The sequence below is a fragment of the Mercenaria mercenaria genome, chromosome 7, assembly GCF_021730395.1.
Source record: "Mercenaria mercenaria strain notata chromosome 7, MADL_Memer_1, whole genome shotgun sequence".
In the NCBI taxonomy this organism is placed as follows: domain Eukaryota; kingdom Metazoa; phylum Mollusca; class Bivalvia; order Venerida; family Veneridae; genus Mercenaria; species Mercenaria mercenaria.
In genome coordinates this window covers 9,512,430-9,530,467 of record NC_069367.1, presented here as the reverse complement: position 1 = coordinate 9,530,467, position 18,038 = coordinate 9,512,430, and the positions used below count along the sequence as shown (strand labels likewise).

Genomic DNA, 18,038 nt, shown 5'->3' with positions numbered 1-18,038 from the left:
ATAAAAGTTACCAGTCGTTTTCTTTATAGGGGATTTATGAAAATCCCCCAGACGGTAACGTCCATATATAGTTATTCGTCTTTGGTGTTTGCATATACTGAGGCAATTTTTTTTTTTGTTTTCTGCTTCCGGTTTATGTACACACCGCAGACACACCGCAGACTGGTTGTCTGCATGAACATCCGAGCACCCCAAATCAGTTACAGAAATGCGTTAACCGCGCCAACATTTTTTCGTAATGAAAACTGTACATGCAAATAAAAAACACTTAAAAAAGTAAGGAAGTGTAAAGGCCGTCAAGTTTCTGTACGGATTGCAAACAAACAAAACAAATCCTAAAGCCAGTGCAAGAACGTGGTGAATGACATCATCGTCACGGCTTCCTGTAAATTTTGCAAAGTATGATATTCACTGTAAGAGGTATAATGACACTAAATGTAAACTGTTATTAGAGCGAAGTTTAACTTTCTTTTGAGTGTTGAATATTTCTTTGTAAGTGGATATATAAAAGATAAATCCCCATGCTAATTCATATTATAATTAAGTCTCTAGCCTAGTCTAGGACACTTACGTCACCCCTTTACTTCATATTCAGTAATTAATCACTTGCAATTGAGAAGTAATGGGTATTTTGTTCACCAGGTCTGGGTGGTATTTTTCAAACCATATAGAATGAATTACCACAGTATGTTGTAGATGCTAAAACTGTAAATTACTTCAAAATAAGATTAGTCCAACTAATTTGTAGCGATCCTAGGAAATATTGAGATTTTTTTTTTCGTATGGGCAATATCCCCACTCGCATCAAACTCTCGAATGACCAAAATAGTTGAAGCAACTTCCGGTGAAATTTTCATCGCTGCCGACGCTTTACATGCTAAAGGTTTAAATGCGGATTATTTCACGAATTGGCCATAAATTAAAATATTCCTGATTAATCTACAGTGAAACACCGCTCGCTCGAGGTCTCAAGGGGATGAGCAAAATGCTCGAGTTATCCATGGTTTCGAGCGACCCAAACATTGACCAACATACAAAGAAAATTGAAGTTTGTTTTAATACCAATTGTCATCGGGACCATTTGCAGAGGAAACGGTGATGCGTAATAATAAAACACTCGTGACATTTTCAAAAAAACATATTACAAACGTTATTTATGATAGACGTTTCAATTTGTAATTTGTAAATGGCACATAAGACTTTTTATTTTTTAATATTTATTTGAAAAACTGTACTCGAATTCGCAATTTTCTTCTCCAAATTAAGATCTCATAATTATCGTCTCAATTTTATGAAAAGGCTATATTATTTTCTTCATTTGCATGCAAACAACTGCTAATCAAAATACTAAGATCTCGATCCGCAGAAAAAGAAATAATTAATAACATACTTGCTTTAATCTAAAACAAACAGTAATTGATCAATATTGGATAAATAAAACTTTTCTTCAACCTTTCATCAATAATTAATCTTATTATCAGATCAAATATACTGACAAACAAACATTTAAGATAGTCGGGGAAATAGACCACCCAATTCTCACCGCGTGCGAAAATTTTAAGTTAATTGCTACATTCTGACCGCCAAAGGTGTGAAAAATTTTGACACCTCTGCTCAAGTTTGCCAGAAGCAACAAAGAGTAAATTAATACACAGGGACCAGGTGTCATGCTCGAGCGAACAAGTTATTGATGCTCGACCCAGCTGTGGTAATTTCACATAGAAAATAGAAGGAAATCGGCCGGGACCACATGAATTGCTCGAGCGAGCCCGGGCGCTCGAGATATCGATGCTCGAGCGAGCGATGTTTCACTGTATGTAAAAATTATCAAATTATATCCAAAATTACGAATTTTCTGGTGAATTTAACCGTTGTATGTACTGTACATGATCATTGTTTACCGTGTGTTTACATGCCATATAAAACCAATAACTTTACATGACTGTGTACTGTGATTTAACTTCCATTATTTTGGTCCTTCAAAATTTTGACTTTAGATTGCCCATCAAAAATATAAAACAATCTGAACGTCAAATTATTTTGACTAAAATAAGATTAGATAAGCGCTGGCAGGGAGAAACTCCATACAAAATAAGACACTAAAACACTGCGCTGTAAACTGTTTTCACAGCGATAATGACAATATAATCAGATCTGTCACCATTTTAATGAATAAATTGTGAAGAAACAAACTTAGCCGTACGGCAGCAATTCCATAAGAAGAGGGGCTTAAAAAGGGTTTTACACCCTTCCACCAGAGCCCTGAATCATCCTACAGGTATCCTACGAGTATATTTCAATAAACAGCGGACTGCGGATGACACGAAATTGCAGAAACAAAACACAAAATACACATTCAAAAAATGTCAGTGAGGCAATTTTATGCTTGAGTTTCAACATAATTCATTATAAGAGGGGTAATCATTACAAACTTATACATTGTACAAGCACCATAGCTAAAAAATCAGCTCAGAAATGTTTATATGCTGTTATGGATCTCTGAGCTGAAACAAATCCCGTACTGAAACCTAACCAGGAATCGTGCCAGAAGTCTGTCACGCTATAATTTCAACAAATGAAATGCAATAGACTAACCTTTTACTTTAAAATATTTCTAATCCATTTTTCTTTTGATCTGGCATAAAATAATCCATGCAACATTTATAATTTGAACACAAGTTATATAAGTTATTATGCCCCCCTTCGAAGAAAGAGGGGTATATTGTTTTGCAGATGTCGGTCGGTAGGGAAGGAGGGGTATATTGTTTTGCAGATGTCGGTCGGTAGGTCTGTCGGTAGGTCCGAATGTAGACCAATCCATTTCCGGATGATAACTCAAGAACGCTTGGGCCTAGGATCATGAAAGTTGATAGGGAGGTTGGTCATCACCAGCAGATGACCCCTATTGATTTTGAGGTCTATGTCAAAGGTCAAGGTCACAGTGACCCTGAATAGTAAAACGGTTTCCGGATGATAACTCAAGAACACTTGGGCCTAGGATCATGAAAGTTGATAGAGAGGTTGGTAATGACCAGCAGATGACCCCTATTGATTTTGAGATCAGTATATTAAAGGTCAAGGTCATAGTGACCCTGGACAGTAAAACATTTTTCCGGATGATAACTCAAGAACGCTTAGGCCTAAGTCACGAAAGTTGATAGGGAGGTTGGTCATGACCAGCAGATGACCCTATTGTTTTTGAGGTCAGTATGTCAAAGGTCAAGGTACAGTGACCGGGAACAGTAAAATGGTTTCCAGGCAATAACTCTAGAACGCTTGGGCTAGTATCAGGAAATTGATAGTTAGGTCGGCCATGACCAGCAGATGATCCCTATTGATTTTGAGGTCATTAAGTCAAGGTCAAGGTCACTTTGGCCGGGAACATTTTAAAACGGTTTCTGATCTTCTTGTCCAAAACCATAGGCCTAGGGCTTTGATATTTGGTATGTAGCAAAATCTAGTGGTCCTCTACCACGATTATTCAGATATTCCGTGGGGTCAAATATGGCCCCACCCCGGGGTTTCACAATGGTTTATATAGACTTTGTAGAAAAAAACTTTGAAAAACCTCTTCCCCAAAACCACAGGGCTTAGTACTTTGATTTTTTGGGTATATGACATCATTTTAGTGGTCCTCTAATAAGATTGTTCAAATTTTTCCCCTTAGGGTCAAATATGGCTCCCCCCTGGGGATCACATGGTTTACATAGACTTATATAGAGAAAAACTTTGAAAATCTTCTTGTCCAAACCACAAAGACTATGGCTTTGATATTTTGTAATGTAGCATCATCTAGGGTCAAATATGACCCCGCCCATATGACCCCAGGGGTCATATGATTCAATGACTTTTTATAGGGAAAAACTTAAAACCTTTCATGTCCATAACTTACTCTTCAAATTTGGACCACATGTATAGTTTTGAGCGGCAAGATGAACCTTGATATGAGTTGACCTTGATCTTGACCTAGTACCTATTTCACATTTCTGTAGCTACTGCCTTCAATTTGGACCACATGCATAGGTTTGTGTACCAAAAAAACTTTGACCTTTTTTATTGACCTAGTGACCTACTTTCACATTTTTGAAGGTACAGGCTTTAAATTTGGCCCACATCATAGTTTTTTTGTTTCCAAAGTAAATTTGACCTTGATTTTGACCTAGTGACCTACTTTCACATTTCTCAAGTTTCAGCCTTCAATTTGAACCACATGCATAGTTTTGTGTACTGAAATGAACTTTGATCTTGAGATTGACTAGTGACCTACTTTCACTTTTGCAGGTACAGGCTTCAAATTTGGACCACTTGCATAGTTTTGTTTTCCCGAAATAAATTTGACCTTGATTTTGCCCTAGTGACCAAACTTTAAACATTTCTCGAGCTACAGCCTTCAAATTTGAACCACAGGCATAGTTTTGTGTACCAAAAAGAACTTTGATCTTGAGTTTGACATAGTGACCTACTTTCACATTCTCAAGCTACAAGCTTCAAATTTGGCCCGCATGCATATTTTGTGTTCTGAATTGAAATTTGACATTGATTTTTACCTATTTACCTACTTTCAAAATTTCTCAAGCTACAGCCTTCAGATTTGAAGCACTGCATAGTTCTTTTCTACCCAAATGAATTTTGACCTTGAAATTGATCTAGTGGCCTGCTTTTCACATTCTCAAGCCACAGCTTTCAAATTTGGACCACATACACATTGTTTTGTACCGAAATGAAATTTGACATTGATTTTGACCTTGAGCTAGTCTTGAAATTTGGAACATTCAAAAATGGCTCAGTGGATGGCGCCAAGATCACTCTGTAATCTCTTGTTAAGTTAATAGGTGAAAGGTCAAGGTCAGATTAAACTAGAATGGTAGAACTTTTGTTTACAGTGAGCATATAATTTCTGTTCCTTGTGCAATTACTGAATGCATCAAGGGGGGCATTTCGTGTTTGACGAGCTCTTGTATATATATATATTAGTTATACATACAAGCGATACAAGTTTCAAATTGGTACCCGTCTGCAATATTTTTTCCGCCATTGCAGTTGTCACCTGATCAGGGTACTCTTCATTTTGAAAACCAATAGGTGATATAGAATCATTATTTATTTACCTTTACTAAGAACTTAAACATTCTAAGGTATGTTTTTTTATGAATTTTATGGAAGATGGTTATGTTTATGATTAAATTAAATTCATAAATAGGTAAAATATTGATCTTGATTTTCAAAAATTACCATGTGCTCTGACCTGTTGCATGCCGTCATCAGTTTCTCACAAGAGACTATGCGAGATGTTGCGGTTTGATACTGGTTAATTAACCAATGGGGTTTCGCCATAACTTAATGGACACGACCATCAGAAAATAAAAATAGCGTCAGTTAAGTTATGGTAGCCGGAACTACATGCACCTGTGCCACTAGAAAATGTTCCCAATGAATTTCATTTGGGATTTTCTAGTAGAAGTATGCAGAATAAGTTTGGATGTAACGGGACAGCAACAGTCAGATGTTACCACGCTGTCTCAAGATGTCCTGTTATTTGGACTAGCTTATCTTACGGTCCTGATATTTATATGAAGTGGGTAGCCATCCAGTAACCAATTGCTTAGCCTTTGTTCTTGCAGATGTTCAGCCTGTCTAGGGTTTTTCTGGCCATCTGGTTATCAGTTTGTTTAGGAAGAGTACAATGAATTAATCAAATTTTATCATTTTTTGTTGGTCTGTTTAAAGGCTACTCATTTGTGGGCCTTCCTTTGAAGGAAAATAAAGATCAACTCAAACCCCTTAAGTCCAAGGTAAACAAGACACTAGGCAGACCACATGTAGAATACAGCGCCGAAGTCTGTCTTCATACACCTAAGCAGAGGAGATAGAAGCTGTTCAAATTTAAGGAGCACATTAGGCTTTGTCAGATTTTGCTGTACTTCCAGTGTCGCTATAATGCTATACAAATTACAGTTCAAAATGGTGCAGGTCTTGTGCAAAAACTCCCAACGTTCTCTAACATATAAAATTTCAAATGATCTGGATACATTCCTAATTAAGGGTTATATAACAACATTATCATCCACTCTAAAAAAACTCATACAGGTTAATCCCTGCAACCACTGACTGTAGTCATAACAAATATTTTGTCTACCACCTGACATTCCCTTCCCTCTAATGCTTGAGCACTAAGATCTTTCGGCGATATATGACCATTTTGTGTCGATTCCCCGTAAAACCCAACTCACTCTTCTTTCAGCATTTCCATTCATGCTAAAATCTTCGTAATTCATTTGTAGAAATTCATTTGCACTCAAGTTTACATTTAAAAATATGCAGGATGCATGAATAAAAAAATCTGAGGGAAGATACATCATTCATCTGTAATGACTCTAAATTCAAGTGGCCCTATTTCTTTCATCCCCACTCGCTAATTACGGGTCTAAAATGAGTATACACGTTGTTTTTTCTTCTGAAATGTGGAGAAAAATCACGTTAAAGCAGGTCACCCCTCCTCCCCTTAGCATGTCTTTAAGGATCTGCTCTGTTCACACAGTCTGTGCAACATTTTCATATAAGCAGCATTGCTAGTCAAAACAAATATATAACTTCGACAATTTTGAAGTATGCTGATTATTTGACAACATTTGCGTTTGTCTTTATATTTTAAGCTTCCAGTAGATGATGAACCAATATCAGTTTTGCCGCCAGTATTGAGCACAGAAGAAAAAGCGTCAGATACAAACCCTGTACAAAAATACCTGGCAGGTACTGAATCAGAAAATGGTGGGAAAATTGAAAATTCACAGCAGGTGAGGTTTTTTTTTGTCTCTGATTTATTTGTACTTGCACTTGTTTTTACTACGCTAAAATGATATGCAGTATATACAAGGTTTTTATTTCAGATTTCTTTCGTTGCTTTATATTTAACTGAAATGTAAGCTACATGTGTGTCAAATTGAAATAAAGCCAAAAAAAAATGGTTGTTTAGGGTTACCCGACTGACTGTAAAATTGATTGGCTACATTTGTTAAAGTTCATTAATAAGAAGTTGGATTGATTGTTATATTTATGTATTTATGACACTTTATTCGTTAAATTAAAATAAGATGGAAAAAAATTCCTCCCTACCTGCCCTATTTTGCATGGCAAGTAACCATAAACACAAGTATTTTTCTTTCTGGCCCGAAAAGAAAGCTCCATACGTAAGGATCGTTGTTTATAAGATTGATAACGCATAAAAGTTTGCTTATTTCCATGTCATAGCATTAGCCTGCTGGCAGCAAGTGGTTTTGCCTTTGCGACCAGTGCAGAGCAAGATCAGCCTGCACTTCCATACAGGCTGACCTTGGTCTGCACTATTTGCTATTCAGTCAATAAATATTCAGTGAACACCCCTTTGATTAATAAGTGGTACTGCCCAAATTGAATGATTGACCAGTCCATGTGAGAAATTTCGCTGGGTAAAGGTTAAGGATGCTTGGTTATTATATTTCAGTTTTTCTCGTGGTTTTCGGAAGTGGAGAATGAAATAGAAAAAGAGGAAGATCTGCCTTACAGGTAAGGTCAACAAATGACTACTTTTATTGGTCTTTATACCTCAAAACATTTGTTTTGTATACCGTAACATGAACATGAACCTTTTTCATAGCCTGTGTGTTAAAATATTGATTACTTCATCAGTGGTCTTGACCAGCCACTACACTCATGGTAAAGAATATTGCAAAAAAAATGTTTATTTTTGTTTTTAATGCAATTTTTATAGGAGTTGAAAGCAAGTCTATTCTTTAGAATTTTTCTTAGGAATGATTGAAATATTATCATGAAATTGGATGCAGGATATACATGTAGACTGGTTCCATTCACTGCATTTGAAATATAAAAGAAAATGTAACTTTAGCTGTTCACCATATTCAGAAAATACCTGGTATAGTTTACTCAATGACATACAATAAAAAGAATGTCAGAATTTTTTTCTCATTTTCAAGATGTCATATAGAGGAACTGGAATCGTTTCGAAGCCAGTGTGATGGCGTGCTGGACGAGGTGTCGTCTGGTCTCGAGTATCTCATGAACCTGCAGCAACAGTATATCAATGTATCAACAAAAACCAACGCTTTACATGAAGCCTGTGAGCACTTGCTGGCTGAACAGGTCTGTAATAATTTAGTTTATACTAATTTATTTTAGCTCAATTGTGATGAACCACTCTCAAGTCCGCTTCCTGGAAAAACCAGTGCTGGTGTCATATGAGAAGGCATGATTGTGTCCGTAGTGGGGCGCGAACCCACAACCTTGGATTGAGCGGCTGACACCTTAACCACTAGGCCACTCCTCCATATAAGCTTTTCTTTGTGAAGCTTTGTAATGGATGTTTTATTGGTTGTTATTAGCTCAACTGAAATTGTGTAAGAAAATACACGTTTTGCACAATAGACAGGGTTTTCCATCCTTGTATAACAGAAGCTGATAGAAACTTCCAGAAATGTAAAACAAAGTTTTGGTTTCTATGGTTTTGTTATTTGGCAGTTGTATTTTACAGGAGGCCTTTTTTAGCTCACCTGTCATGAAGTGACAAGGTGAGCTATTGTGACCGCTTGATGTCCGTAGTGCGTCAACAATTTGTAAAAAAATCTTCTTCTTGAAAACCACTGGGCAGAATTACACCAAACTTCACAGGAATGATGCTTGGGTGGCCCCCTTTCAAAATTATTCAAAGAATTGAATTCCATGGAGAACTCTGGTTGCCATGGCAACCGAAAGGAAAAACTTTAAAAATCTTCTTCTCAAGAACCAGAAGCCCTAGAGCTAACATACCGGTATTTGGTGTGAAGCATTGCCTAGTGGACCTCTACAAAGTTTGTTCAAATCATGACCCCGGGGTCCGCCCCATGGGTCACTTGATTTTACATATATGAAAATCTTCAAAAATCTTCTTCTCAAAAAGCAGAAGCCCTAGAGCTTAGATATTTGACCTGTAGCATTGCCTAGTGGACCTCTACTAAAGTTGTTCAAATCATGACCTCCGGGTCAAAATTGACCCTGCCCCAGGGGTCACTTGATTTTACATATGAAAATCTTCAAAAAATTTCTAAAAATAAACTAGAAGTCCTAGAGCTTAGATATTTGACATGTAGCATTGCCTAGTGGACCTCTACAAAATTTGTTTAAATCATGACCCCCAAGGTCAAAATTGACCCCGCCCCAGGGGTCACTTGATTTTTTACATAGGAAAATCTTAAAAAATCTTTTTCTCAAAAACCAGAAGCCCTAGAGCTTAGATATATGGTGTGAAGCATTGCCTAGTGGACCTCTACCAATTTTGTTCAAATCATGACCCCGGGGTCAAAATTGACCCCGCCCCAGGGGTTACTTGATTGTACATAGGAAAATCTTAAAAAATCTTCTTCTCAAAAAACATAAGCCCTGGAGCTTAGATATTTGACCTGTAGCATTGCCTAGTGGACTTCTACAAAATTTGTTCAAATCATGACCCCCGGGGTCAAATTGGCTCCGCCCCATGGGGTTACTTGATTGTACATAGAAAAATCTTCAAAATTTTCTTAAAAAAATCCAGAGGGCCTAGAGCTTAGATATTTGACATGTAGCATTGCCTAGTGGACCTCTACAAAATTTGTTCAAATCTTGACCCCCCAGGGTCAAATTGACCCAGCCCCAGGGTTACTTGATTGTGCATAGGGAAATCTTCATAAATTTGCTAAAAATAAACCAGAAGGCCTAGATCTTAAAGCTTTAGCTAAGAAATTTGTTCAAGCAAGCAACTCTACTCAGGTGAGTGATATAGGGCCATCATGGCCCTCTTGTTTCAAATTTCCTGATGAAAATCCCATGAAATAAGACAGAACTAAGCAGTACCTACATGTTTTATTTTGTTAATTTTGCAGTTTACGTCTTCATATAGGTTTGCGAAAACGTTTGCCTCATTTTTAATGTTTGATATGTTTACAGTTCTTGCCTTTGCTCTAACATTGTTACAGTGCTAGATTGTGTTCACTTCTCAATATGTATTATCTAAACTAAGACAGTTTTAGAACAAAATTGTGTTTGGATTAAGTTCTGGCCCCATTTTTGTCTGTTCAAAGTAGAAGTCGTAGCAACTTCAAATATTACAATAATGTAAAAGTCATTTTATGTTTGCAGATGAAATTATCATGAAAGCTTGAAAAATGTTAACAGTTGTTTTATTTTTCGTTATTACAGACACGCCTTATGAACACAGCAGAGAGTATCAGTAACAAACTGTCCTACTTCAATGAGCTCGACAGTATTTCAAGTGTAAGGTTTTCCCCTTTTATAGAAATTTGTACTGTCTATTGTGTAATCATTTTTCATCAGCACCTTAAATAAGTGTTGTATTATTATTATTTTGACATTTACATGGGCTTGCTTAGTGCTACATGGGTTATCCATGGCTGAACGATTAAGACGTTTGTCATTAAATTACTTGCCTGGCACTGCTGAGGGTTTGAAAATGCTGCAATGCATATACAATTCTTTCATGTGGGGTGAGGAAGCCATTGAGCTGCTGGCTTATGGAAGGTCCATGGTTCAACCATAGTAATTTGCTTCTTCCTTAATTAATGCTCGTATGGGCACCTGTGGTCTTCTTCCACCAATTAATTGTACCCCCCGACAACAAAGTTGTAAGGGGGGGTATACTGGTTTCAGGTTGTCTGTCTGTCTGTCTGTCTGTCTGTCCGTCTGGCCGTCTGTCCATAGACGCAATCTTGTGCGCACCATCTCTCCTTATCCCCTTGACAGAATTTAATGAAACTTCACACAAGTGGTCAGTACCAACAGTAGTTGTGCATAGGGCATGTTAGGTTCTTTTAGAAAAAAAATTTGCAGAGTTATGGGACTTTGTTTTTTTGTTACTATACTATATACATGTACATAGACACAATCTTGTGCGCACCATCTCTCCTCATCCCCTTGACACAATTTAATGAAACTTCACACAAGTGATCAGTAACAACAGTAGTTGTGCATGGGACATGTTAGGTTCTTTCAGAAAAAAAATTTGCAGAGTTATGGGACTTTGTTTTTTTGTTACTATACTATATACATAGACACAATCTTGTGCGCACCATCTCTCCTCATCCCCTTGACACAATTTAATGAAACTTCACACAAGTGATCAGTAACAACAGTAGTTGTGCATGGGGCATGTTAGGTTCTTTCAGCGACAAAAATTACAGAGTTATGGGACTTTGTTTCTTGTTAACATACTATGTACATACAGTCTGCATATGCAATCTTGTGCGTGCCTAATCTACCAAACCCTTACACACAATTTAATGAAACTTCACACAAGTGATCAGTACCAACCCTAGTTGTGCATTGTGCATGTTACATTCTTTAAGATAAATATTCTGCATAGTTATGGGACTTTGTTTTTTGTTACTATACTGTATACATACAGTCTATATTACATACAGTCCACATAATTATGCAATCTTGTGTGCGTCAAATTGCAATGTACTGTGTCAGTGCATGCGGGGGGTACATTCATCACCTTTAGTGATAGCTCTAGTTAAGTTAGTCATAAAACAATAAAATGTTTGTTTAGGGTAAGGTACAAGATGTCTGGAATGTGAGAGTAACATTGGTCAGAAGCTATAGTTGTTAGTGTTACCATTAATAAACAGAAGACAGAAGAAATTATATTGACAAATGTTCATTTGTATTTATTCCCGTTTAAAACTCCCTTTTGCTGACGTTTAAAAGTTTTAATTGCTACAAATCTGGAAAAATCTCTATTGAGTAGGAGACTTTTGCTAGGTAGGGTGAGGTTACTTTTTAAAAACAAACAGCTTTGTTTTAGGCCTTATCATGTGACCTAAATTTCTCCGTACAATTTCAAAACCAACTAAACAAACAAAAAATAATGACTACAGATTTCTTTTACCAGCAGATATGTAACGTCATTAACTTCTTATTCAGTAAATTTGTATAACTTTATTTTTGAAATAAAAGAGTGAATGTCTATTTCAGAAACTAGGATCACCACAACTGACAGTGACGAATGAGTCATTTGTTCCGATGTTGTCACGGCTTGATGAATGTATACTGTACATCAGAAATAATGTAAGAAACTTAAAGGGAAAGGCAATGTTGTTCATATGTTAATTCCGTCTGCTACAATTTCTTAAATTAAAGAAGTGAAAGAATTTTCAAAATCGGCCAAAAAATGAGCTAGTTATTAACATTTCAATATTTGATATATCAAAATTGTGGCCATTTTATTTCCGTGGCCATGTTAAACAAAATGGCAGATTTGTTAAATATCTGTTGTATTAACTTATTTCTGTAGAATAATTTCTGTACCTTTTCCTGCTATAATGAAAGAAATTACCATGCTTTACATCTTACACACAAGAAAAATTTGAAATTGATCTATTTTAAAGATTATTCGCTAAATAAAGAATTCAGTGTTATAAAAGGCCTTAAGATGGCTTTCATATAAAACTAACTTATTATCAGGCATTTCTTGCCTTTTAATGACTTAATTTAGTTAATGTAGACAATTGTTGTCGATAAAGTGTTAAGAAGCGCATAATTATTATACTGTAAAATTATTTTTATTCATAGTGAACTAATTTTAGTGGGTTTCTTGGTTGTATCAAATCTTGAAATTAAATGCCAACTGATAAACCAAAAATTCCATTTATTTAAAATTTGATTTCTTTGTATTCATATTGCCATGAAATAATCTTTTTGCCTCTATGTCAGTATGAATAAAGCCTGGATGTGAAAACTGTTTTTGGTCAGCATATCGAAGAGAAACTAAATACTGTGAAATCATTAATATTAGTGGGGGACTAATTTTTGTAGATTTTGTGGTCGAGTAAATCCACAAAGTTTAATCCCAACAGACAAGTAAAACTCTCATTAATTTTATGTTCAAAAGTTGAAATCCAAAAATTCATATATCCACGAAATTGCTGTTTTGATCAAAACCATGGAATTTCATGCCCACGAAATAAAATGATTTTACAGTACTTAATTTTTCCGTAAAAGTAGACTGAAAAACAGCAGTAACATCGTAAAAAGATCCTGTATTTATTTTGTATCTTTGAAGCTGTGGCAGTTTACATATCAGTATTTTGTTTATTTTATAGCCCCAGTACAAGGAGTCGGAGATATACCTGGCACGGTTCAGGCAGTGTCTGTCACGGGCATTGAACTTGATGAAGACACATGTAATGCATATACTTCAGGCAGCAACACTGCATGTCAAAAACGCAAAGGTAAACTAGATTAAATTAAATTTTTATTAAGTTACTTCAAATAAGTAGTAGTGTTATATTGAAAGAGATTTGCAGTACATGTTCATGGAAAACAATTGCATTCCCTGCCATTTCAGACAGGGACAAACTTTAGAAATTGCTAGTTGAAGGGGAAAAAACTAAACAGACTTTACAATATTTCTAAATCATGGTTAACTTTAACATACATTGAAGCTGGTATACAAAATAATTCATAGTACATGTATGTCATATGAGCATCTCACATGTAGATTTATACAGTTTAAGGGTTGGTAAACCTCTTCAAAATTAATAGTTACTTTCTGTATCGATTTGATTACAGTCGTCCTGGTAGAAAAAAGGAAATTTAGAAGTGTGAAGCTTCAATGAAATTTACTTTTAACCTTTAGCTTGCCAGTTCAAGTGATTATGCCATTGCAACCAGTGCAGACCAAGATCATGGTCTTTCAGTGAACACCCCTTTGAATGATAAATGGTACTACAATCTTAGAATTTTAGCAGGCTAAAGGTTAAACAAGGAAATGTCATGGAAGTTTGATTCTTTTTAGCTCATCTGATTTTTTGAAAAAAAATGATGAGTTATTGTCATCACTTGAGCGGTTGTCGGCGTCGGCGTCTGCGTCGGCGTTGCCTGGTTAAGTTTTATGTTTAGGTCAGCTTTTCTCCTAAACTATCAAAGCTATTGCTTTGAAACTTGGAATACTTGTTCACCATCATAAGCTGAATCTGTATAGCAAGAAACATAACTCCATCTTGCTTTTTGCAAGATTTATGGCCCCTTTTGTACTTAGAAAATATCAGATTTCTTGGTTAAGTTTTATGTTTAGGTCAACTTTTCTCCTAAACTATCAAAGCTATTGCTTTTAAACTTGGAATACTTGTTCACCATCATAAGCAGACCCTGTACATTAAGAAACATAACTCCATCTTGCTTTTTGCAAGATTTATTGCCCCTTTTGGACTTAGAAAATCAGTTTTCTTGGTTAAGTTTTATGTTTAGGTCAGCTTTTATCCTAAACTATCAAAGCTATTGCTTTAAAACTTGCAACACTTGTCCACCATCATAAGTTGACCCTGTACAGCAAGAAACATAACTCCATCCTGCTTTTTGCAAGATTTATGGCCCCTTTTGGACTTAGAAAATATCAGATTTCTTGGTTAAGTTTTATGTTTAGGTCAACTTTTTCTCTTAAACTATCTAAGCTATTGCTTTGAAACTTGCAACACTTGTTCACCATCATAAGCTGACTCTGTACAGCAAGCAACATAACTCCATCCTGCTTTTTGCAATAATTATTGCCCCTTTTGGACTTAGAAAATCATTTTCTTGGTTGAGTATTATGTTTAAGTCAACTTTTCTCATAAACTATCAAAGCTATTGCTTTAAAACTTGCAACAGTTTTTCACCATCATAAGTGGACACTGTACATCAAGAAACATAACTCTATTCTGCTTTTTGCAAGAATGATGGCCCTTTTTAGACTTAGAAAATCATGGGTAGGACAATATTTCTGTTACACAAAAAAAATCAGATGAGCGTCAGCACCCGCAAGGCGGTGCTCTTGTTTATTTATCCATTATGGACACTGGTTGAAATTCCAATTCATTCGAATCAGTTTTGCAGTATTAGGCAATTGTTCCAGTGTATTACTGAATAAAGGAATTACACCATGGAGAGAAATTTCAGCCAACATATTTCATACTGCTTTACCTCCACGGTCAAGTGGTTAAAATTGCAGAGTTTTTACAATCGCTCCTAAACTCACATTGGGGAACAGAATTCTTTCTTTTGAGGAAACCATCCAACAGGCTTGCTGAAAGTCAATGGTACTACCCAGGTACTCGCCCACCTGTACCTGAAATCATGTCTTCTTCTTCCACCACAGCAACTGGTATGTTACCAGTACCATCTGACACTAAATTATAACAGTGCCACTTTGAATCTAACAAAACCAACAAATGTAATGAGAGTCATTTCTGTGTTTCAGGAGATCGGAGGTGAGAGAGACAATGCGTTCACATTGTTTTATGGTAAATTCCGGGCTAACGCACCAAGGGTAAAGTCATTGATGGAACAGTTAGAGATGAGGACTGATAAAAGCCCGAGTATGAAAACATTACCTGTATTATATAATAAAAATCCTAATTATTTTCAGCAACTCACCCTCATGCCCGCAAAGATCAAATATTCATATTTTTCGATGGCTGAACTCCGATGATCAAAAAAGTCCCCTTGTCCCGTCGGTTTGATAACAAAGTTCAACTTATTTTACACTTAACCATGCACTCACCCCATTGCCTTTTTTAGGTATGACAGATATAGTGACGTCACCTTTTTTTTACTTCACAAAAGGGAGAAACACTGCTCGGGCCCGCATCAGCTTAAAAACATGACTGGCCGAAAAAACATGTTAAGATCATTGCTCGCTGGTTAGGGGTCTTTATTAACCTTTTAATTTTTTTAAATTTTAGGGGTTAAGAACATTATGTGCTCCATTGTCTAAAAAAATGCATTGGGGGGGCCGCTGTGGCCAAGGGGTTTTTACGACATGACTTCAGATCACACCCCTATCAATGGGGTTTCGAGCATCATCGGGGCTTAAATTTCTTCATGTGAGGGGCCATCCACGGGAACCCCAAGGGTCTTTGGGTTCTACCCGGTGCCCCCCCATGAGAAATAATCAGGGGGGGGGCACCGGGGTCTTTTTCCCATTTCAAATCGGAAAGTCCCACCTGACCTAAAATTTGTGTCGGTCCCAACCAAAAAAAAAAAAAAGAAAACATGGTTGCCAATCAGTGCACAAACAGTTTTAAATGTATTGTAATGAAATTTTCATGTTGTTCCAGATGAGAAGTGGCTGTGCATTCATGGTTCATGTGGGTGAAGACGAGTACCAACTATATCTTAACTTCTCTCAAACCCACAGTCATGCTTGAGAAAGTGTGAGTCATTATCATTATAGAAAACTGGAAAAATTGCATCTTGGGGTCAAAGTCAGATGATGTCAGCTGACATGATAAATGTCAGTTTTGAAGTTTCTCTTTAAATTGGTCACTGACTTTAAACAGCCCCCCCCAAGAGGCCAGGGTTTTTTTTGCCCCAACCCCCGTCACCCTTTTCCCCAAGTGAGGAAGCTTGAAGTTGGTCGTTTTTTCTACCCAATACGTCGGCCAACTAATTCTTCAGATACATATTAGTTTTCCTTTAATGTAAATTTCCCGAAATGCAACACCCATTTTACAATAAAGAATATTTTGTTTGATGTATTTTACAGTGAGATGTTGGAGAGACTGTGTGGCGCCCTCTATGATGTGTTCCGGCCATTAATTATACACATAAACCATCTGGAAACACTGGCAGAACTCTGTAGTATTCTGAAAATTGAGATGATTGAAGAACATGTGGAACAGAATCGTGAGTGGAACTCTTACATTTATATGTTTGTCACATTGATAGTTGCCTCCCCTGAATTCATTTACAACATTTGTCCCCCTTTGACTCATTTTTTACAATGTCGCTCTCATCTTTTTTGGTATCTTGAAAGGTAATTTTCTCCCCCTTTTTCTACTAATTTCCCCCCCCGTCTTCCACTCCTCCCCAAAAAATCATGAGTGGAACTAAAACCCCTATTTAAAATGTTTGTCACCCTTTAGTTCCTCCCTTAATTCATTTAAACATTTGTCCCCCTTTGACTGATTTGCCCCATTGTTGCTCTCATATTTTGGTATCCTGAAGGATAATTTTCTCTTTTTTTCAGTTTATTTCCCCCCCCCCTCCCACCCCCTCCCCAAAGTTTTTCCCCGTGATATCCTGTAGATCAATGACTGCTTTTTCAGTCTTTATATCATTCCAGTCAATTTTGTATTAAAAGGGCAGGGGGCAGCTTAAGACAATTTGAATGCTATTAATTTTTTAAATTTTTCTGAGGTTAAGGCAATTTGGTTTTTTTAAAACAGGGGGCTTCTAAGGAAAGTTCATCTGTATCTTTTTTTGATGTGTTTTTTTTTTTTACACCCCAAAAATTGAGATTTTTTGAAAAATGGATAAAACATTTTACTGAGGGACATTCAGGAAAGATTGGTGTACAGGACGTATATCTGCATTAGAACTGATATTCTACAGTACTCGGCTGCCCAGGGTGATCTGGCATACCCAGAGAAACTAGAAATGATGGAAGTAAGATTTTCACTGTATACAGAAAATAAATTAGGACTACCTAACTCAATATTCGTTGCCAAGGGTCCCTGGCTTAAACCAAAAAAACTAAAATTATGGAATTAAGAAGGGTTTTTCATATACAGCCATAAAATTTTTACTGCCATCCAACAAAGGCCAAGGTGGCCTTTTTTAACTGCTTAACACAGTTGGGAGAGCACAGATCTACGGATTATAGTGTCATGAGTATGTTCTCCAAGTGAGATGTGTGCTCTAAGTCACAGTTTGAAAGAAGACATTGTGGCTGAAACTATTCGTCCTCCACCTCTGATTTATGTGGGGAAGTTGGCATTTACTTGAGGAAAACAGATTAGTATGGTAAAGACCGGGGAACACTGGGGGGGTTTAATCCCTGGCATTACATAACTGAAATACTAATAAAAAAGGGCGCTAAAAAAAAAAAAAACAACTAAATACGTACTCGCCCCCCTGGGTAATCGTTAAAAACCAAGTTTTGGGGGAAGTTTAAAAAGTACCATCTCCAGCGTGGTGTAAAGAAACTTTTTAAACCCTGCTGTCCCCCAAAAATGTTAAAAAGAAAATTTTTTTAA

The 18,038-nt window shown here is 36.6% G+C and overlaps 1 protein-coding gene across 1 annotated transcript in view; it reads left to right on the top strand.

The window, feature by feature from the left end:
* The window catches only part of LOC123556076 (conserved oligomeric Golgi complex subunit 3-like), a 42,643-nt gene that overhangs the window by 1,185 nt on the left and 23,420 nt on the right, over window positions 1-18,038 (top strand). Inside the window, 10 exon segments of the mRNA XM_053548952.1 lie at window positions 6,654-6,794; window positions 7,481-7,542; window positions 7,971-8,136; window positions 10,204-10,278; window positions 11,998-12,090; window positions 13,125-13,253; window positions 15,260-15,394; window positions 16,119-16,214; window positions 16,551-16,711; window positions 17,334-17,448. Of these exon segments, the coding sequence (XP_053404927.1) occupies window positions 6,654-6,794; window positions 7,481-7,542; window positions 7,971-8,136; window positions 10,204-10,278; window positions 11,998-12,090; window positions 13,125-13,253; window positions 15,260-15,394; window positions 16,119-16,214; window positions 16,551-16,711; window positions 17,334-17,448 (1,173 nt within the window).